The 23,153-nt window shown below is 39.4% G+C and overlaps 1 protein-coding gene across 6 annotated transcripts in view; it reads left to right on the top strand.

Annotated features, from left to right (window-relative positions):
- Positions 1 to 23,153, top strand: part of PHF3 (PHD finger protein 3) — a 71,180-nt gene that overhangs the window by 38,303 nt on the left and 9,724 nt on the right. For all 6 annotated transcript variants that reach the window (XM_054023531.1, XM_054023533.1, XM_054023530.1 and 3 more), the window contains 8 exons: positions 2,189 to 2,372; positions 5,802 to 5,955; positions 6,036 to 6,192; positions 7,515 to 7,631; positions 15,909 to 16,040; positions 16,578 to 16,713; positions 17,624 to 17,819; positions 21,399 to 21,546. In XM_054023531.1, the coding sequence (XP_053879506.1) occupies positions 2,189 to 2,372; positions 5,802 to 5,955; positions 6,036 to 6,192; positions 7,515 to 7,631; positions 15,909 to 16,040; positions 16,578 to 16,713; positions 17,624 to 17,819; positions 21,399 to 21,546 (1,224 nt within the window). The remainder of the gene's footprint in view (positions 1 to 2,188; positions 2,373 to 5,801; positions 5,956 to 6,035; positions 6,193 to 7,514; positions 7,632 to 15,908; positions 16,041 to 16,577; positions 16,714 to 17,623; positions 17,820 to 21,398; positions 21,547 to 23,153) is intronic.

Raw genomic sequence — 23,153 nt, 5'->3', positions numbered from 1 at the left:
TTTGCAAACCCTCCCCCATCTTAACCATTATCCTGTAATAACCATTATCTTGCATGGCAGCTTCTGGAGATGAGGAAGAGCCAGCTTGCTTCCCTAGAGCAAGCTGGCTCCTTAACAGAGATGAAGAGGCAGTATAGTTCTGCAGGAGGGAAAATTCCTGGAGATGTTCTCACTCCCAAAGAGGTTCAGAGCTCTCCCAGTGAATACATGTCCAAGGTTTGGTGGTGAAGGATGGTATTTCTAAAAACTTTTTCAGTTCATAATAATAAAGATCTTATTTAAATTTCCCTTCTGTTCAATTGCCAACTCCATCTATCTCAGTACATTTAAGTACTTGTGCAACAGGGCTTTAAACACTTGATCAGAATACTTCATGATCTTTCCTTATTACTTTTTGTTTTTTGTGTCTGATGTTCATGGAAATGTCTTGTAAACCAACTTTCCAATTAACTTTTTTCTGGAGGTAATTAGGTTTAGTCACCTCTCAATGCAGTCATTCTTACATAGCTATCTAGAGCTCATGGATTTCACTGCCCTTCGATATAATACTCAATTAAAACGGATATGTGTTTTTTTTGTTTATTTGTTTGTTTTACCCAAAGATACTATTACCTTCTCATTCCCTGTCCAGTTTGTTAAATTAGGTCAGATTCCTTATCAGGAATTTGTCTAATACCAGGTGACATTGTTTAACTGATCACCCCAGAGCTAGTCCCATACTACTTAGGAGGATCATGTCAGTGTGACTGAGACATCAAATGAAAGCAACACTTTTTAGTTTTGTTTGTTTAAGCAATTTAAGCTTTTTTCAGCATTGTGGTTTATATCATGAATTTAATAGCAGAAGGGGAAAAAAGATTTAAACAACTAATTGTAATCCTTGCCCCCTCCCCGTTTCAAATTATTTATTTTCTGGATCTCATTTTGACCAATCAGTACCTAATGTTTAAAGCAATGAAATGGCTTAGTTTAATGAGTTATTCAGATTCTTTATTTTTAGTATATGATTAAAATTATGAATGCGATAGTTAACGTTTAGTTAAAAAACCCAACCCTAATTTATATTCATTGTAATCTGTATATAAATTATATTATTTAGAATTCAGCTGAAGAAGATAACCAAAACCAGCATGTAAGATTAACTAAGGGGAAATAAAACTGTCTCAACTTCTAATGCATGTTTCATGAATCCTTTTGTGATGCCCATTCTGAAAATATACATTATATATTCCACAAATTACACTGATTGGGTTTGACAAGGGGAGTGAGGTGATATCTTCTATATTTCCTCATCCATCTTGTCTCTCATATTCTGGGACCAAAATGGCTGCAACACTACAAATAGCAACTGATTTGGTTTGGTCAGTTTTAAAGATTAGAATCCTTAGTTCTTTCAACAGAAGATTATAAATACAAGTTTTTAACTAGTCTGAATTAAAATGTTTTTAAAATACTTCTTCCAAGTATATTTGGTTTTTATTCACTTTTTCTTTTTATAATGTAACTATTGAGAAAGTTTTGTATGTTCTTTATGTCCATCTTCATCTTATCATTTACAGTTCACTTGGTGGATTTAAAAAACAATAAACTTTATTCAACAAAATAATAATAATAAACCCTTTTGAGCCCTTCTCTGGGATCTTAAATGGGAATTAGGCCTTTTAACATCCCCCTGCACTCATACTAACTGAATTGAAGTCAGTGGGAGTCTTTAAATTGAGATTTAGAGAATACTTTTGATTTTCCTTTTGAGTAATATTTATTTCCTTTCTAACTAGATCTTGTTTGCTGTGCACATTTGCCAGGTTTATTGCATATGAATTGCTTCGCTGACAGGTGTAATCTATCTCTACATATGATATACTTTAAAAAATTTTAAACTGTTAACTGAGAAAATACAGCTGCTTTCAACAAGGAACTTACTGCATGTTCTCTGGAATGCTACCTTGGTAATACAACACAAGACCAAAGAACCCAATTTTTGAAGTAACGGTTAAACACTGCTTCGTGGTAAATTGTGACATCTTTTTCAATAGCTTTTTAAGGAGCATGTCTTTATATCATATCAGTTTGAGATTTTTATTATACAACATTTTTATTTTTAAAATATACTTTGGGGAAGATTTGTAGCAGTTTAGTTCATCTTCACATTTGTTACCATACTAATATGTTAAAGTATTTGTTTCAGGAATCAGGTGATGTGAGGAATTTGTCAGAATGCAGAGATTCTGATAATAAAAAAGGGCAAGTTCCTATTCGGAAGATGGGACAAACAGTTACACTTCCTCGTCGATGCTCTGAAGAGAAAAGTGAAAAAATAAATAAAGATTCTCTTAGTGTTTCTTGCTCAAGTGAAAAGACCGTAAAATCAGGTAATAAGACTCCAAACAGCAACTATAGTCAGCAAGACATGAAAGTTCTATGTATAGCAGCTCTGTTTACATTTTGGGGCATGGAACACTTGCTTGTGGTCTGCAGAGAGCAGGCTGCTTACGTGGTGCTGAATCTTTTGTTTTTTTGCTTCTTTTAATGTTCTTTACCAGTTGAAAATGCATGAAAAACTTTCCTAATGTTACTTTCCCATTTAAGCAGCTTCTATAATTGCTGCACAAGTATTATATGATTGTGAATGGAAGGAGAGGTGGTCTGTGCTATCAAGAATGGGAGAGGAAATGCTCACAGTCTACGAAGTTTGGTCTACATTGAAAAACATCAAGAATCGCTGCTCTAGAAAAATACGAAATACTATGTGTATGAGCTTACATGTTATGGTTGTTGTAGGATATAATAGGATATTTGAATTTCTTTATTCTTCTGTATCGAAAATATCACCTGGGTCCCTTGCCCCAAATTTCATTGGAAAAGGGGGGTGGAGAAGAGTGTTCTTATCCAAATGACCCATAAAATTTTATTTCTAAATTGCATCAGAAGTTGTAAGGGGTATATTTTCCAACTCCAATTAAGGTACAAACTAATGTGTCAGAAATATTACACAAAGAATAATCTTACAAGATTTTTATCTTGTGAAATTTACAAAATTTGGGACAGAAATCTTCTGAGAGCAACTCATGAAATTTTGGTGCCATATAACTACAGCTGACTGGTTAATCCTTGAACACAAACTCTGAACCTAGCCTACATATAATGTTGAGCTAATTGCAAGAATTGTTTCTTGGACCATCTCTAACACTGGCATTCTAGTAATTATGTTTTTGGTTGGAAGAATATATTTGAAACCTTACAAATAAATGCATATTTTAAATGAAAACGTATGTGCTAAATAGCACCAGTAAAGTTAAAAAATTCTTCCTTCCTAATCCCTGAGAAATCCTTATAATTCTTGGTTTGCTAAAATGTCAGTTTGCAGGATTCTTGGACATCCTTGATACCATGAATTGCAGGGATAAGAATGAGACTTCTGGTAGATGTGATCTCACTGATACATTCTGGAATACTTCCAGTGAATCAGGAAGTAGCAAGAGGATTTTAAAGTAAAGAAAGGAAAAAATATTAAAAAGTTGTTAAATTACATTTCTATGCTATATTCCTTTAACATAGGAATTATTGGTGAGGTCCTTTAGCACATAAATGGTTAAACATAGACCTTATTAGTTTGGCAGTTAGGCCCAGATTTTTAAAAGGTATTTTGGTGTTGCTGTGCTCAGCATTGCAATGCCTAAGCCTCATTTTCAGGAGGGATTTAGAAGCTTAAATCCCATGGGCAGTGATTTAGGCACTTAAGAGCCCTTTTGAAAAATGAGAGGCTCCTAAATCAGTTGGTTTTGCAATGCTGAGCACAACAACGCCTAAATACCTTTATTAAATGGATCCTTAATCTTTAACTGGGTATTAATTAAGGCTTTATTTTTTCTCCTAGATTATAGGAGCTCGTAGCATTGTTTGTTCTTAAGATTGCTTGACACTTTATAGGATCTGGTTTTCAGTTCCATATTTCTCCCAAACTTCATGCAGAAATTTTCCATGGTGCCTGCCTCAGTCTAATTATTTTTAAGTTTCAGCAAAAATAGTTCAGTCATATTTCGATAAAGGAGATTAGAGGTTAAAAAAAAATGTGTGTGTTAAATCTTTTGACTGTTTTGCTGAGAAGCTCTAGTCCCTTCATGCTTTGGAGCAGGGACTTGAAATTTGGCAGGCAAGTTGCTACTGTGTCATGGATGTGTCAGTTTTGAGGCGGGGAGGGTGTCTGTGATTTGCCCAGGGGTCAGGTAGCAAGTCGGGGGAGCTGAGGACACAACCACGGAGTACTCCTAATGGTTAAGTCAGGGATTGTCTCCATAATGACCTAAAAAGGACATACTAAATCTCTTATGAATGTGACTCATTAATTAATGTATGTAAAATGTTTTGAAATCATATGAAAGTGCTGCTAAAAAGAAAAGTATTGTAACTGTTACAAAAACACATCCATCTATTTCTTCAATTCTGAATTGTTGATCCCTTATCTGAAAAATGAAACCGAAAATAAATGGTTTTATTCTTTTTCTCCTCATAAATTCTTACAGGGAAAAGAATGCCAATTTAATTTACTACTGCTGTTTGAAATTTCATATGCTTAGAAACATAAATAACCTTTCAGTGGGAAAGTTTACTTTAGATTAAAATGAAATTTTATGCACAGATAAGTGCTTTCCACTATAATTTTCAGTTTATTTCACTGAACAATTCAGTGTGCATTATTAGAGAGATTCATGAACATCTGAACTAAAAAGTCAGACTAATAAAATAAACTAAATAAAGTCAAACTAATAAAAGCTGGCCTATTTTCTTTCTGGTTGGCTATATGCGGAAGAAAAAATCCGTAAACCAACGGGCTACAGAAGCCTGGGAATATTTTTGTTTCTCAAAAGTGGCAGTAACTGAGAGGTGTTCTAGACGTCTTGAAAAATTTTCTTGGGATTCTGATAATTTACATGGTTTCTTAAAATAATTACATTTTAAGGACATTTTTCTTCAGTACTCTTTATATATGAAAGGGATGAACATGTTCTGTATAAAAATTAATACAGTTTATTTTTCTAGATAGTAAAGTTGATACTTTAAAATAAATATTTTCTCATTATTGTACACTATTCTCCTTTGGACATAAGGCAAAGGCATGTCTGATGTGGATTCATTGCTGTAAATTAATATATTTAATAACATCAGTTCTTTTTGGATCATCTTTCAGAAATAGTGATAGCATTTCAATGGTAACAATACAGAAATTGCATTATTAGAACAGAGGTGCAGTAATTGATATAACAAATACCCAAAACACAACAGGCAACTAACTGTATTTTCTGCTCTTGTTTACTGATGTCATTAAGGCTATGGCTACACTGGCGTTTACAGCACTGCAACTTTCTCGCTCAGGGGTGTGAGCGCAGCAAGTTACAGCACTGTAAAGCGCCACGCTCCCAGCACTGTAAGCTAATCCCCTCATGGAGGTGGAGTACCTGCAGCGTGCGACCACACTCTCACTTCAGAGCGCTGCCGTAGGAGCGCTCCTGCAGCAGCGCTTTGAAGTTTCGAGTGTAGCCACGGCGTAAGTCTTTGAAGGGGTGAGATTGTTTAAAACTCTTAACAAAGACATTCTTTCTCCAAACGTTTGTTGGGTGTTGGTGTTAAATAGAAACCAACAGCTTCCCCCAGAGTTTTAAGACTGACTGAATAAAGATCTTTCCATTAATTTGCTGGTTATCCCTAATGTTCTAAGATAGATAGTGTTTAAAAAAAACCCACATTCAAGCTACTGTAAAATTATCTTTTAAGATTTTAATTTTTAGCATATTTTGATTTAGGTGTTCACGAGAAACAAGAATTCAAGAAAAAGAAAACTGAGAAAGGGGGATCAACTGGTAATATACCTCCACCAGCTGTGCCAGCTTCCAAACCTTCTGCTGATCAGATAAGACAAAGTGTCAGACAGTCTCTTAAAGAAATTCTGATGAAAAGGTATAGGTACATTGCCAGATGAATTGTCTGTTTTCATATATAGTTAGTTATTTTAAAAAATTCTATACTCTTTTTTTCAGACTTACAGACTCCAGTTTGAAGATTCCTGAGGAAAGAGCAGCAAAAGTTGCCACAAGGATTGAAAAAGAACTGTTTTCTTTTTTTCGGGACACAGATTCTAAATATAAGAACAAATACAGAAGTTTGATGTTCAATCTAAAGGATCCTAAAAATAATGTATGTGTTCTTCATCTATAATTCTTTCACAGAATTATATCTGATTAACTGTTCCACATTCTGGTCGTCTCCTTCTTTTCCTTTCTCTTATTCTACATAAGTCCTCTCCTTTCATCTTTCTCCATATTCTTTTCTCCTTTCCCTGTTCAGTTAAGACCTTTGAATCTCCAATGTCCACATTTCCCCATGACTTCTTGCCCATGCTGCCATATTCCTTCCATTGTCCAACCCTTTTAGTCTGTTTCTCTCCTTTCATTGTCTCTTTCAGCCACTGCTTTCCACATAATCCCATTTTACCCACATCCACTTTCAGTTCTGTCCAGCAGCCTATCCTTCCATTTCACCTTTATTCCATTCATTTCAGAATTATCAATCCCCTAATCCACACCACTACTATAATAACATTTTCCTGTGAAGACATTCCATTAGGCTGCATCACCTCCCTTCCCTCCCACCCACCCACTACCAGCCATTATGCTTCTTGTCTTCAAGATCAGGATTTTTAACAAGAAAATTGTCCTGGTTCATGGAACTCTATCCATTGCTCTGTTCTTGACCATTTTCTGTTTCACCATTCTTGTATCTCCTCCATAACTACGTGTCCCTGTCTTGGTACATAGATCACTATATAAAGTCCAATGCTGGTGACTTGAAAGATGCAACTTTGAGCTCACTGTTCAGTGGGTAATACACAAAGTTCTACAGATTCTCCTTCGGTAGTACAAAGAACTAGTTTTTCTTATCTGCTTTACACAGCTGCCCAAGTGGATTGCACCCATTTAATTAAAGTGATTTAAATTGGTATAAAAAGTATGTACAGACTCTAGCCTCTATAGTTCTTCCTCCAACCCTTTTTCTGCTGAGTACTGTATGGAATTTGCTACATTCTTTTTAAAGATCTGAAAAATATCTTTCATGAAATCACTACTGCAGTTGGTCTATGCTAATTTTTCCTTTGAACGTCATCTTATTATGTGTTTCCGTAATTGTAAATATGAAATGTTTAAAGAAAAAAGTTTAACCAATTTTTGGCTTTGCTGTGAAGAAAAAAATTAATGGCCTACAGATTTGTTTCTCTCCACAAAACCCATTAATACTTTCCACAATAATACCTCTTAAGGTCTGGAATTGCTGTAAAGTAATTTGTATTCCCAGGAATAATGGGTTATAGATAAGAATGTATAGTGCTGGCATCAAGTATAGAATATATTCCCAAAGGTTATTCTGCTACTCTAGTTGTTTTAATTTGCTGCTTATTGATTTGTTGTTAGAAATCAACTGTTTTTTTTTACATCACTAGTTAATGTTTGTCCTTCTTCCAGATATTATTTAAGAGAGTACTGAAAGGAGAGGTTACCCCTGATCATCTCATAAGAATGAGCCCAGAAGAGCTGGCTTCTAAAGAGCTAGCTGCTTGGAGACAAAGAGAAAACAGACACGTAAGATTTGTCAACTACAGCTGTAGAGTGAGATGTGTAATGATCTTTCAGTTTTATTTGGTTTTCAAGTTACCTGTACACTTTCAGAAATTCAAAATACTTATTGAAAAAAATCCGATTGGATAGGACTTGACTTGGCTAAGGAGAGGAAGGAAGAGCAGAGACCGTACTCCCATCTGCTAAGCCCAGAGAGGTGAATGTAGAACAGTGGAATCGCATCATAGGCGCATTTAACTTACGCTATTTTAACTATACGCGCTCGGCAAAACAAAAACAAAAAAGAGAAAAATAGCAATTTAAATACTGTACCTGTAGTGCGGGCGATTCCGCCTGCCATTCCACTCAATGAGGTTTTGACTATACGCGATTTTCGCCTTACACGCTGACTTCAGAACCTAACCCCTGCGTAAGAAACGACTCCCCTATAACTATTACATTCAAAGGTGTATAAAGCTTTTGATACGGTCTCCCACAGTATTCTTGCCAGCAAGTTAAAGAAGTATGGGCTGGATGAATGGACTGTAAGGTGGCTAGAAAGCTGGCTAGATCGTCGGGCTCAACAGGTAGTGATCAATGGCTCCACGTCTAGTTGGCAGCCCGGCATCAAACGAAGTGCTCCAAGGGTCGGTCTTGGGGCCGGTTTTGTTCAATATCTTCATTAATGATCTGGAAGTTTGCAGATAACACTAAACTGGGAGGAGTGGTAGATACGCTGGAGGGTAGGGATAGGATACAGAGGGACCTAGACAAATTAGAGGATTGGGCCAAAAGAAACCTGATGAGGTTCAACAAGGACAAGTGCAGAGTCCTGCACTTAGGACGAAAGAATCCCATGCACTGCTAGACTAGGGACCAAATGGCTAGGCAGCAGTTCTGCAGAAAAGGATCTAGGGGTTACAGTGGACGAGAAGCTGGATATGAGTCGACAGTGTGCCCTTGTTGCCAAGAAGGCTAATGGCATTTTGGCCTGTATAAGATGGGGCATTGCCAGCAGATCGAGGGATGTGATCATTCCCCTCTATTCAACATTGGTGAGGCCTCATCTGGAGTACTGTGTCCAGTTTTGGGCCCCACACTACAAGAAGGATGTGGAAAAATTGGAAAGAGTCCAGAGGAGGGCAACAAAAATGATTAGGGGGCTGGAACACATGACTTATGCGGAGAGGCTGAGGGAAATGGGATTGTTTAGTCTGCAGAAGAGAAGAATGAGGGGGGGATTTGATAGCTGCTTTCAGCTACCTGAAAGGGGGTTCCACAGAGGATGGATCTAGACTGTTCTCAGTGGTACCAAATGACAGAACAAGGAGTAATGGTCTCAAGTTGTAGTGGGGGAGTTTTAAGTTGGATATTAGGAAAAACTTTTTCACTAGGAGGGTAGTGAAGCACTGAAATGGGTTACCTAGGGAGGTGGTGGAATTTCCTTCCTTAGAAGTTTTTAAGGTCAGGCTTGACAAAGCCCTGGCTGGTATGATTTAGTTGGGAATTGGTTCTGCTTTGAGCAGGGGGTTGGCCTAGATGATCTCCTGAGGTCCCTTCCAACCCTGATATTCTATGATTCTATGATTTGAAAAGAAGAGTGAAGAGCTGGATTATGGGATCATTTCAGTCATTTTGTGGTGAGAAGGATTTAAAGTAGGTGAACCAACTATTTGATGTTACTGATTGGTGGTCCAAGAATCCCACAGTCCCACCTAGTGAGAGATGCAGACAGTTGCTGCTTTGAAAGGGGACAGGAGTTGGTGAGCAGGGTTTACTGAACTGTAGTGTCAGTGAAATAAGGGGGTAGCTTCTGCATCCAAACCAGGAGTCGGATATTTTCCCCTTCCCAGTACAGATGCTTCTACTGCTCTCCTTCTGTTCTGTCTTAAGATTGATGTCTTCCTCCTCACCCTCATTTAGTAGCAAGATTCTGGGGTCACACTAACACTTATACAGATTTCCTCAAGAGGGGAGACACTTTTCATATCTGACAATCCTAGCTTAGGCATCTGTTATTGATATCTGACACATCATCAGAGCAGTCCCCTGCACCAACAAAAAAACTAAGTAGAGGCTAAAAATCTGACTGGTCAGTTTTAAGAGAATGATCTACAGTGAAATAATTTCTTCAAACTATAGGGAGTTTAATAGTTTAGTTTGAAAAGCATTGGTGATCTCAAAATAGACATCCACATTTAAGTCTCCTGCAGCTGTTACTCTGGCCATAGGTTGAAAGGGGGAACGAGATTACAGATGGTCCTGTTTTATTGGGAAGACACCTATTAAATGCCACTCAGGCGCTCAGGGCTGTTGAGGGGAGAGATGCCCCTCCCTACTAACCAACAGACTAAAGCCAGGAATGTTTAGACTCATATTGGTCAGCTCCAACTTAATCAGGCAGGTATTAGCAATAAACCTTCTAAGAGTTCATCCTTTTATGTCCTTTAACAAACAAATGATGTCATATTCTATTGCTAACTTAGGTAAAATCAGTTTTTGGCCAATTTGTGGTCAGTATTGGTTCAACATGCACAATCTTTTCTTATTAACTATCTTTAATAATTGGGGCCTCTACTTCTATCTTATCAGTTATCTTTCAGGTCCAGTTTTTCCAAATAAGTCACTTTTTTCCCCAAGGCCTTCCTATGAGTTCTAACAAACTTGAACTATAAATGATTGGGTCTAAATTAACTGTTATCACTCAAAGAGATCTTGGACTCATTGTGGATAATTCTCTGAAAATATCCACTCAATGTGCAGTGGCTGTTCAAAAAAAAGAAAAAAAATGCTAACAGAATTTTGGGAATCATTAAGAAAGGGATAGATAAGAAGACAGAAAATATCATATTGTCCTTGTATGTCCTTATATCCATGGTGTGCCCATATCTTGAATACTGCATGCAGATGTGTTCACCCCATCTCAGAAAAGATGTATTGGAATTGGAAAAGGTTCAGAAAAGGGCAACAAAAATGATTAGGGTTATGAAACAGCTTCCATATGAGGAGAGATTAATAAGACTGTCACTTTTCAGCTTGGAAAAGAGATGACTAAGGGGGGATCTGTTAAAGGTCTACAAAATCATGACTGGTATTGAGAAAGTAGTAAATAAGGAAGTGTTATTTATTCCTCATAACACAAGAAATGGGGGTCACAAAATAAAATTAATAGGCAGAAGGTTTAAAACAAAATGAAGTATTTCTTCATACAACGTACAGTCAACCTGTGGAACTCTTTGCCAGAGGATGTTGTGAAGGCCAAGACTATAACAGCGTTCAAAAAAGAACTAGCTAAGTTCATGGAGGATAGGTCCATCAATGGCTATTAGTCAGGATGGATGGGGATGGTGTCCCTAGCCTCTGTTTGCCAGAAGCTGGGAATCGGCAGCAGGAGACAGATCACTTGATGATTACCTGTTCTGTTCATTCTCTCTCAAGCATCTGGCATTGGCCGCTGTCGGAAGACAGGATACTGGGCTAGATGGACGATTGGTCTGACCCAAAATGGCTGTTCTTATATTCTTTAGTTCTTATAACCTACAGAACTATGTATTTTTTTTTAATTTAATTTAACCCTTTATATCATACAGCTAAGGCTCCGATTTAGTCATAGAGGTTTCAGGGATCCTGGGCGGCAAGGGAACTCCCAGGCAGCAGTGGTGGCACCCCCAAGCTCGTGGATGACAGTGGCACCCCGAGCTCCCCGCCGCAGCAGGCCCCGGGAGCTGCAGGTGATGGGGGTACCCTGCAACACCCGGCCCCCACGGGCAGCAGGGACAGGGACCCCTGGAGCTGCAGGTGGCAGGTTTACCTTGCAGCCCCCAGCTGCTGCAGAGGGCTCCTAGCCCCTGCACGGTTGCCCCCCTTCAGACGGTATAGGGATCTGCAGATCCCCATTTTGTCCAGGATATTCTTAGTAAAAGTCAAGGACAAGTCACGACTTCGGTTAATATTTCTTTTTTGCCCGTGACCTGTCCCTAACTTTTACTAAAAATATGCATGACAAAATCTTAGCCGTACCTACAGTTCCTGACAAATCTGAAGCAGTTGGAGTAACTTAGGGTATGTCTACACTACGAAATTAAGTTGATTTTATAGAAGTCGATTTTTAGAAACTGATTTTATACAGTCGATTGCGTATGTCCACACTAAGTGCATTAAGTCGACGGAATGAGTCTTCACTACTGTGGCTAGCGTCGACTTACAGAGGGATGCACTGTGAGAAGCTATCCCACAGTTCCCGCAATCTCTGCAGCCCATTGGAATTCTAGATTAAGCTTCCAATGCCTGATGGGGCAAAAACATTTTCGCGAGTGGTTTTGGGTACATGTCGTCAGGCCCCCCTCTCTCCCTTCCTCCATGAAAGTAACAGTAGACAATCATTTCGCGCCTTTTTTTCTTGGGTTACCCGTGTAGACACCATACCACGGTAAGCATGGAGCCCGCTCAGCTCACTGTCACCGTATGTCTCCTGGGTGCTGCTGGCGACACAGTACTGCATTGCTACACAGCAGCAGCTCCTTGCCTTCGGGGCAGATGGTGAAGTAGGACTGATAGCAGTCGTACATCTCCTGGGTGCTCCTGGCAGACCTCGGTGAGGTCGATGGACAGACATGGCTATCCTCTTCTTAGAGCACCAAATGGGAGCCAGAGACTACAGGTCATTCTTTTCTTTAAGTTTCGTCTCATGGAGATTCAGTCCTGCCTGGAATATCATACGAGCTGGAGGCTTCTGCCTCAGGCTGCTCTCCCAGCCGCAGCAGCACACGGTCACACCTACCCCAGCCTACCCCTTGCTCCTGTGGCTCATGAAGCCTGGACAGTAGTAAGGAGCAGTTCAACTATAGGTGGAGCAAGTGCAAAATGGTGGTAGACTGTGCCTTTGGAATTTAAAAGCTCACTGGCGCTGTTTGCTGACTAGGTCACACCTCAGCGCAACCAACATTCCCATTGTTATTGCTGCTTGCTGTGTGCTCCATAATATCTGTGAGAGTAAGGGGGAAACATTTATGGCGGGATGGGAGGTTGAGGCAAATCGCCTGGCGTCCAATTTTGAGCAGCCAGACACCAGGGCAATTAGAAGAGCACAGCAAGGTGTGCTGCACATCAGAGAGGCTTTGAAAACCAGTTTCATGACTGGCCAAGCTTCAGTGTGACAGTTGTGTGTGTTTCTCCTTGATGCAAACCTGCCCCCTTTGTTGATTTTAATTCCCTGTAAGCCAACCACCCTTCCCCCTTCAAAATAAAGTAACTATTGTTTTGAAACCATGCATTCTTTCTTTATTAATTAAAAAAAAATTCGATAACGGACAAGGTAGCCTGGGTGGCGTGGGGGAGGAGGGAAGGAAAAGGCCACATTGCTTATTGTATCCACACTAAAAATCAAACTGTTTGACAGCCTTCTGTTGCTTGGGCCATCCTCTGGAGTGGAGTGGCTGGGTGCCCAGAGCCTCCCCCCGCCCCGCATTCTTGGGCGTCTGGGTGAGGAGGCTATGGAACATGGAGAGGAGGATAGGCGGTTATACAATGGATGCAGCGGGGGTCTGTGCTCTTGTTGGCTTTCCTGCAGCTCCAACAGACGCTTCATCATGTCCGTTTGCTCCCCCATTAGCTTCAGCATCGCATCCTGCCTCCGCTCTTCATTCTCACTTAATTCTTTCCGGGCCTCTGCCACTGAATGCCTCCATGCATTAAGCTGTGCCCTATCAGTGGGGGAGGACTGCATGAGCTCAGAAAACATGTCATTGCAAGTGCGTGTTTTTCACCTTCTAATCTGCGGTAACCTCAGGGACGGAGATGATAGAGGGAGTGTAGAAACATCCTAAGTTCTATGATTCTGGGGGGACTGCATGGTCATCTGTGCTGCTGAGTTTGCCACTCTGGCCAAACAGGAAATGAAATTCAAAAGTTCCCGGGGCTTTTCCTGTGTACTTGGCTAGTGCACAGGATTTTTGTAACTGATGTATGCCACCTGAGTGTACCAAAGTGCTGTCCAGAGCAGTCACAATAGAGCACTCTGGAATAGCTCCTGGAGGACAGTACTGTCAATTTGCGTCTGTACTACCCCAAATTCGACCCAGCAAGGTCGATTTTAGTGCTACTCCCCTCGCCGGGGAGGAGTACAGAAGTCGATTTTAAGAGCCCTTTAAGTTGACGCAACGGGGTTGGTTGTGTGGACGCATTCATTTTAAAATTGACCTAATGTGGCTAAATTCGACCTAACCTTGTTGTGTGGACCAGGGCTTAGACTGCTGACTTCAGTACTGCTACATTATTTTACACCAGCTGAAGATGTAGCTCCCCATAGTGTTTGTTGTAAAATTGTAAGACAGTTTTGCATGTGTGTGAATTCAGATAAACTTAGTCCTCATGAGTTGAATCACTAGATGGATAATTTGTACTGTTGCTTGCATTCTAGGCACTTGTGATATTGAATGCATCTTCCTGTAATTGTGGTAACTCCTCCTGATTCTCTGGCTGGTTGGTCATGAAACTTTGATGCCTGTAGTCAGACTTTTTAAGGACAGGGTCCACAGCTGGCAGTGGATTTACCATGAATAGTCTGTGGAGAATGCTGAGAATATAATCTTAATACAGAGGGCAAATGTGTTGAAGAGGCAGTTTTGTGAGCACAGGATTTTTGTAACTGATTTATGCCACCTGAGTGTACCTTTTAGTAAGGTTGACAGGTACATAAGTTAAACAGTGTAAATTGACTTGTATTCTGTACCCTTAGGCTAGTAGCTGTTTCAGATATAATCAGACCTTGATCACTTGACATCTCAATTTTTAAAATATATCTTCTTCACAGTAAACTGAAATCATACTCTGGTTCCTGTGTTTGATTGCGACTGTAAGCACATCCTTTGCTGCAGAGTTGTTCACCAGAATCTAAGCTTGTGAAAAAAATGTTCCAGCTCAGAATTGGTGTAAGCCAATTAAGTGCTGTTTGGCTGAGTTTGCAGTCACAATGAAACCTTGGAGAAGTGTGAGCAGCCCTTGTTCTGCACAATGGGATGCTTATTCTGAAACTCGATGATGATTTAAATTTCAAGATTAAATATTTAACATTTTGTTGTTTGTATTGCAATAGTGCCTTGGAGTCCCAGTCATGTTGCCAATTGTGCAAGGCACTATACAAACAACAAAAAAAGTTCCCCGCCCCAAAGAATTAATATACTTATCTAAAACTTCTTCCTGTGCCTTTCCAATAACCGTGGATGCTGTACTGATTTAATTTTATGAGGCTGCCACAGAATTTCTGATCTGCTACGCCAGAGGCCTTGCTGGAGAATTTAAACCTAGCATGTTCTGCCATACACTAGAGAAACTTGGGGCCTTTTTGTTATAGTAGCAAATTACCTGTGCAAACAAGCTGACGGGTGGGTTTTTTTAATTTTGAGTGATGCTGCCTCGATAAGAGTTGGTGAGGAAATAAGTAGATATAGTGAGAAAATGGAAAATTTTATTATTTATTGTGGCAGCTTCTAGAGGCCCCCATTGTGCTAGTTACTGTACAGATGTAACTGGAAACACCTTAGTTGTAAAGCCCTCGTGTAAAGTTTTTCAGTTTTGCCATTATAATGGTTAAATATTCTGTCTCATGCACTGGGCAACAGAATTATTTTAGAGCAAATATAATGATTCATTCTCTTTATTAGTTTTTTGAGTTCTTTGAATCAGTAGGAAGGGCAAGGCAAGTTATCCTATTCTTGAAATATGTTCCTGGTAGAGAGAGAGTTGTTGTCTATCAGATGGAATGTGTTTCAGAACATAATTGTCTGCTTTTTGACTCTGTGATGGAACCTGTTGCAAAATTCATGAAGTGATCCCTAACAGAATTGTTTGGCAGATAGATATTTGTTTTGTAGATAACACCTGAAATCTGTTAACCAGATTGGGACTATGTGATTAAAAATGAAACAGAAAGATGCTACATCTCTTAGTTTGTCCTCGAAGTTGTATTTATATAGATAAACACACACACAAACTGTGGGGCAAGGGCTAGCAAAATGTTCTTTAGCTATTGAAAACTTAAAGTAGCATGTCCTAAAATGCGTGGAGAGGGACTTGCTTGTAATTTATTTTGATACATGGATATATACAATCATTGGCATGGCAGGTGAAGATTTGACACACTATAGTGGGTATGTATTTCATAAAACTACTTGCCTTCCTTAAAATTACCTGTGAACTGGAATTTTTTTGTCCTATTTCAGTATTTCAGAGTCAAAGCATTCACGTCTAATGCCATATCACGTCTAATGTAGTGTAAATATATGTAATATTACTGTTTTATAGACAATTGAAATGATTGAGAAAGAGCAGAGGGAAGTCGAAAGGCGACCAATAACAAAAATTACTCACAAAGGAGAAATAGAAATTGAGAGTGATGCTCCAATAAAAGAACAAGAAGTAGCTATGGAAATTCAGGTACTTTATTTTAATTCTAAGAGAAGGTTGATTTTTATTAAAAAAATAAAATAAAAAGGGCAATATAATTATCGTGCATAAATAATACAGATGGTTTATATATAATTTTGTTTTAAAAGTATATTAAAATAACAATTTTATTTTGTTCTTTATACAGAGGGTTTTAGTAGTGGTTTTTTAACTCCTAAATTTTAAGGGCTTTTTGTTGTGTTCTTGTGATTCTCTGGCAACAGTCAGGTTTTAAATCGTACCTTAATTTATTACTGTGGCGAAATCAAATCATGACATTTGATAGCCTAACTTTTCTTAAATCTTTTGAAATGCTTGTGGTGTGTGTGCACCTGTGGTGTTTTTTAAAATAATAATAAACTGTAATCAAAGTAAAAGTCTCTCACTTGAGGAGAAGAAGAAAGTGTTGAAAGTTTCCAAGTGGTTGACTCTGAGGTAATTGAAATAACATTACAATTAAGAATTTCTGATAGAACATAAATGTTATTGTCTTCTATTAACTGAAATTGATTGCTTGACCTTTCACAGGAACCTACTATGATAAAGCTGGTAGAGAAGACAGAAGAGATTGAAAAAGATAAAGAAGTAGATGAATCTTCATTTTCGGATACAACAAGTCAACACAAAAATCATCTCTTTGATCTTAACTGTAAAATCTGCATAGGTAATTATAGTAAAAGTGTATTAAAATTAATAACACTTACCACATAAGTAATGCTTTCCAAACATATATCTTAAAAGTAACAAAACAAACAAAAAAAATTGGATAAACCTCATTATCCCCCCAATTTGCAGATAAGGAAGGAGCATCATCTTACTTTTCTAGTAAACTTTAAAGAGACAGAGCTGTTAATTCTGCTTTGTGTCTGTGCTGTTCATGGAGCACTGGCGTTAGCTGCACCAGCATAGCTTACTTATTCAGCATACCTCGATGTTACTCATAAATAAAGACCACAGGCTTGGCTTCATGATGAAGGCTTGGCTAGGTTTATTGTCAGCAAAGCACAATATTAGCACCCTGTCCAATGGGTCACAGGGACACTTAACGCATATGTGCCCGTGACAAGGTAACGTCACAGTGAATATAGTGTTGTCTGCTACACTGATGCAAAGCTGCTCCTCCTTTTATACATTGATACAAACAAGTTATGTTTTACATTCCATATGTTATTAGTGACCGTCCTTGTTTTTGTACCCTATAGTTTGAACAAAATATCCTCATCTATTATCCTGTCATTCCCTCCTTATTTTATGAGGGGTCTGTGTGCTCCTGTACCATCCTTGCAGGTCAGGAATGCGCTTACTCGGTTAGCTGGTATTCTGTCAAGTCCTGAACTGGTTCACCTCCGGACTTTGGTTAGTCATGGTCCAGCAAGGCCTACAGACAGTATGAAAGTTGATAGGGCGACATGGTCAATGAAGGAGCTCCCATAGGAACTGTGCCTGTCTCGTTGCTGCTCTAGCTTTTCTTTAGTTCTTCCAGGTTTGATAGTGTTTGGTATCTTTTCCCTATTTTCAGATAAAGACCAATTCTTTATTAGTAGAAAATTATTTTTTTAATTCCCTTTCTCAAGGTCGAATGGCACCACCTACTGATGACCTTTCTGCAAAAAATGTGAAAGTGTCTGTAGGAGTTGCACGTAAACAGTCAGACAATGAAGCAGAAAACATAGCAGATGCACTTTCTGCAACGTCAAATATTTTAGCCTCTGAATTATTAGAAGACGATAAACAAGAATTGTCAAAGCCAGCATTCTCATCTATCCCAAGGTAACAATAAACTTCTTGTGATATCTGTATAAAAAAAACCTTATGATTGTTCGGTCAAGCTAAGATTAATTTAAGTAATGTAAGTAAAAACTTGAAATATGATGAGTTATAAATAGAGAATGCTGTGTGACTAGTGGGGCACACTCACCTCTCGCGAGCACCCCCTAGTCAAGTGTGTGTTGGTCTTCATTTTCTCTCCTTGTGGCCCTCCTTGGGCTTAGGTCTTTAATTAGTCCTGTAGTCAGTGATCTCAGCCTTGGTATTGAGCCGTATTGCAGGACTTTTCCTGGGAAGCAATGTCCTCACCGTGCCTGGGCGGTTCAGGCCCCAGGTCTTTTGCTGGGCCACTAAAGAGTTCAGTTCCCCTTCTGAGGTGCCTTAAAATCCAGGCCACTTCCCCCAGTGGCTAATGGGGGTGGGAGGGACCCAGTCCTGCACACTACTTTGGGTCCCAGCCCAGGGACCCTGTATATAGCAGCTGTCTGCCATGTCCCTTTAAGCTGCGCCACTGCTCTAATTCACCCGGGCCACTTCCCTGCGGCCCTGCACCTTCTTCACCATTACTTCAGGGCTTTGTCCCGATGGAGTCCCCGCAACCAACCTGGAGCTCTTTCTCACTCTCCCTGGCTTCTGCCAGCACTGTCCTGTCGGAGGTCTTGCAGCTCCCTCAGCCAGCCACACTCCATTCATGCCCATCCAGCTCCAGCAGGGAACTGAACTCACTCTGGCCCTGCAGCTCTTATACTAGATGGTTGGATGCTGATTGGCTGCTCCCTGCAGCCCCTTTCTGATTGTCTGTGTCCCACATAGCCACTCTAGGCAGCTTGGAGGACCCTGTCCACTGCCCTTTTCTGGAGTGGGGTGTGACAGGGCCAGGAGGCCTCCAGCAGGTGGCCTAAGAGGGTCTGGTACACCCCATAACAGTGATCAAACTGTCTAAATGCTTCTTTAAGTAACTGGCTTTTTGTACTTCTTCTAGTGTAAAGTGGCATTACTTTGACAGACCAGTTGCAGTTCTAAAATATTTCAAAATAATAGGAAAAATGCAATTTTCCAAAAGCGGTGTCTGGTTCTTTGAGAATTTTCAATGAAATCTCCCTTTCCAACCTTCAAAGAATCTGAACTTCAATTTCCCATATTCTTTATCTTTATTCATTAAATTGATCCACCATACATTTTCTGATGATGGATACAGAACATGCCTATAAATGACATGGCAAAGTGTAAAGGTAAAGTTCTTTGTTAAAGATTGCATTGGTTTTGATATATAAAACTAAATATGGCTTGGTTTCTACTTTTGATGTATAAAGCTAAACATGGGGATTCTAGCTGTCCTGGAGATAGGTCCTCCTCCTCTCCCCCTCCCCCCCCATGTCTGTCTCTCTCTCCTGACAGTAATGATCAGATGGGGATTCTCTTGTTGAAAGTCTCTAATTTAGAGGATCTGGGGGTGCCCATTGACCCTAACCTCTCCTAATCAAATAAAGCCTAAGTGTGTTAATATTTTTGAGTGCATTCATTCAGGGCATAATTTTCAGAAATGCTGATTACCTGAAGCTTTAGTTAATGTAAGGGGTTTTGAGGATGCTCTGCACCTTTGAAAATCAGGCCCTCAGGATTTTGTTTGATTGAGATTAGTTTGTCGGGTTTGAGATTCTATTGTTTACAGATTTCTTCATCGCTAGCATTATCTCTGATTAGTTTACTTTAAATTTATGTGGCTATTTATAATTCATGCATTTGTGCATAGATGAGGTTGTAATTTTTTTGTTAGGCATGCGCTGTCTCTGTAAAACATGATATACTCTTGTATAAATAATAACATTGCATAGGTTGCAGTGATTACAAACCTTAACTCCATCCTTACATTTTCTCATTGGAAAATAATGCATTGTACAGTTCACCAGTGCAGGGATGCTTAGAAGACATGTATGTTGATGTTGTTAAGGTTGGAATTAAGAGTTTGTGTTCTAGTGCAGTGGTGAGGAATGTGGTGTGAATTGTGTTACTGTACATGTTGGGCATTTATATAATTTAATGGAGGTGGAGTTGGTCAGCAAAAGTGGTGAATGTGATGTGTAGGTACGAGAATTATGAGAGGATAGAGTCATGGAAGCCAAGAAAGGACAAGATTTCAAGGAAAAGAATATGATCAGCTGCATCAAAAGCAGCTGACCAGGTCAAGGAGAATGAGGACGGAGTACTGGTTCTGAGATTTGGGTACGAAGAGGTCATTAATAGACTTTAGTGAGAGTGGAAGCCAAATTATAGAGGATCTGGGAATTAAATTGGAGGAGGAGAACTCCAGACAGTGATTGTAACAGAACATTTAGTGAGCTTAGAGATAGAAGGGAGAGGGTGCAGTAGTTAGAGAAGCAAATGAGGTCAAGGGTGGGCTTTTTTTTTTAAGATAGTAGAGAGCGAGCCAGGAGTTGAAATCAGAGCGGAAGGCCGATGGGGAGGATTTGGGCTGATAGTAGGTGACAGCAACATGGAGGAGGAGAGGAGTCAGTGCTCTTCAAAAGATTAGGCCATGAGAAGTGACAGGAGGGGGAGGGGTTGGAATTGGCGGGACTTGCAGAGGAGAAGCTGAACGCCCCCACCACTGTCAGATTCAGGGAGCAGAACGTGAGAGGAGAGGCTTCTGTGAGAGAGGGCAGCTGCAGAGTAGAGTCAGATGAAGGGAACCAGGTCTCTTTGAGCCAGAAGTGGGCGGGAGCAGTATATTAATAGATCGTTCTGATTGTGAATGGCTCTGATCTTTTTAAAGATGGAGCGGGCGCCCCAGAGAAAGTGAAAGAAGGAGAGTGGGGAACGAAGGGAATATGTGTGAGGTTAGGAATGGTGAATTGAGAGGGGTGGGGCTGGTTGTGGGAGGTAGAGGTGGTGGGAATAGAGGCTGGGGTTGAGCAAATGTCACCAGAGATAAAGAGGAGGGTGTGGATTTAGGATCTTTGTGTGTGCTGGGGTGGAGATTGGGATGGAGAAGGAGAGGATCAGGTAGAGCTGATAAAAACTGTAGAAGGGAGAGGATACCAGGATGGGGAAATGATGTCAGTGGAGAGAAGGGATGGGGAAGGACAGACGGTGTGATGCAGAAAAGGGGTGTGATGATAACGATGGGGAGTGGCAAATGGACAAGGTTTAAAAAGTAAGTTTGAAAAAACCTGTGAAGGTACACTTGTAGCTCTCTGCTAAATATCTTCTCAATCTGGAGAAATTGAGTAGCCTTAGAAGAGAGACTGGCAAAATAAGGTATTATATATTACCTGACAACCCTTCGTGTAATTTTTAGAAACTGCACTGGAAGCTCAAAAATCTGGCTGTCTACCCCTTTCCCTTATGATCAACTACACAAGTTCCTCAACAAAATAACTGCAAATTCAATACCCCATGACAGACTTGATGACCCTTTTGGTCCCTTCTAGCCCTATAATTCTAAGGATGCTACAGATCTTACTTTCATATAGCTACTTTTAGTGAGGTGGATTTCAAGTATTGTACTAATTTTCCTGATCACATATATTTATAAGGGGCACAGTCTAGTCATTATTTTTTTTTTTAACCCGTTTTCTTTAGATCAGAGACGCCTGGTACTGTTGAAAGTGAAACTCTGTTCTTGGCTCGACTGAACTTCATCTGGAAAGGTTTTATCAATATGCCTTCTGTAGCGAAGTTTGTTATCAAGGCCTACCCAGTCTCTGGCTCTTTTGAGTATTTAACTGAGGTACCGTATGTTTGTTCAAACATTTATATTTACCATGAAGAATGAAAATTTAATTTAAACTATTTATTCATTTGCTTTGTCACTTATTTGGGATCAAATAAAGGGATCATAGTTGTACTGAGATGAAAAGTGAAGTCTGATCATTATGTTAAATACTGTACTGGCAGATTGACTTAGATAAGTATTTATTTATTTAACAGTAAGTATACTTAATCTTGCCTCAAAGGATCCCATGGTTTACCAAGATTAGGGTGACCAGATGTCCTGATTTTATAGGGACAGTCCTGATTTTTGGGTCTTTTTCTTATATAGGCTCCTATTACCCCCCACCCCCTGTTCCAATTTTTCACACTTGCTGTCTGGTCTCTCTAACCAAGATATAAGCTTTTTTGGAGTGTTTAAGGACATTCCTCTCCTATTTTGTGTTTCTTGAAATATCTTTCCAAATATAGGGGTAGTTGTAAAGCCAACCAAAGCAAGTGAATCCGAATAATCAGAGGATTGAAGAATCAACTAGACATGTTAATATATGTTTGCTAAGCATACATTTGTTTTTCCTTAAATTTTAAACTTATGTGAACTGTCTATTAAAATGATTGCCATACCAATCTGAGCAATAACACTTCCAAGGCTGCTCTTGTGAAGATTAAACTATCCTTACCTTGCTTTGGTGCCCTTTCTTCTTCTCCATAACGTACAACACTCTCTCTGCAGAGTGCAGGAAAGAGGCAAGACAAAACTGGCCTTTGAAAGAACAGCCTCAGTGGTGTTCATGTTCTGGTGAGGAAGTGCTAGGTCAGTTTTACATTAAACAAATTTTTCTTTAAGCAAGCAAAAACCTTGTTATATGGCGGAAGAGTGCCCACTGTGGTTCCTGCTGAGCATGCGGGCAATCACAATTTGTATAACATAAACTGCATCCTTTGTTATAAGTCCTTCTGCAGTTATGGTCTGAATTCTTATACCAGAATATAAATTGATTTTTTGTACCTTTTTATAGATTAAATTTTGTCATTTTTCATTGTTATATTCTCTTCACAATCTGAGACAGGGAAGATGATGATGGGGTTATAAAATGTTTATAACAGTAATCTTTGGGAATAAAAATATGATCAAAGGTATCACAATGCTCTATATTTGTGCAAGGTGAATCAGACACAGTACCCTTTTCAGCTTTATAATCAGAGTTAGATTCTCTGTTACCATGATTACATTTACTTAGTGCAGTGCAAAGCATGCAATACACTTTAGCATTATAGGAAGATATGTTATAAAACCCCTACACGGTTTATGGAGACTCCTGTGTCTCAATTTCAAACAATTATTTTTTTCATGTTTGTTTTCATTATCTAAGTCAGATGCCACCAGGAGAAGGTTGAGACTTCTGAAAGCATACTCCTCATTTCGTCCCTCTCATATTTTGAAAGGCACTTCAGATTCTTAAGCCTTGAGTTGAGTGCTGTAGCTATCTTTAGAAATCGCACATTGGTACCTTCTTTGCATTTTGTCAAATCTGCAGTGAAATTGTTCTTAGAATGAATACCACATTCTGGGTCATCATCTGAGACAGCTTATAATATGCAATATATGGCAGAATGTGGGTAAAA

Source organism: Malaclemys terrapin, chromosome 3 (genome assembly GCF_027887155.1).
Source record: "Malaclemys terrapin pileata isolate rMalTer1 chromosome 3, rMalTer1.hap1, whole genome shotgun sequence".
Taxonomy (NCBI): Eukaryota; Metazoa; Chordata; order Testudines; family Emydidae; genus Malaclemys; species Malaclemys terrapin.
The sequence above is the reverse complement of the archived record's forward strand: the minus strand, read 5'-3'. Positions and strand labels throughout refer to the sequence as shown.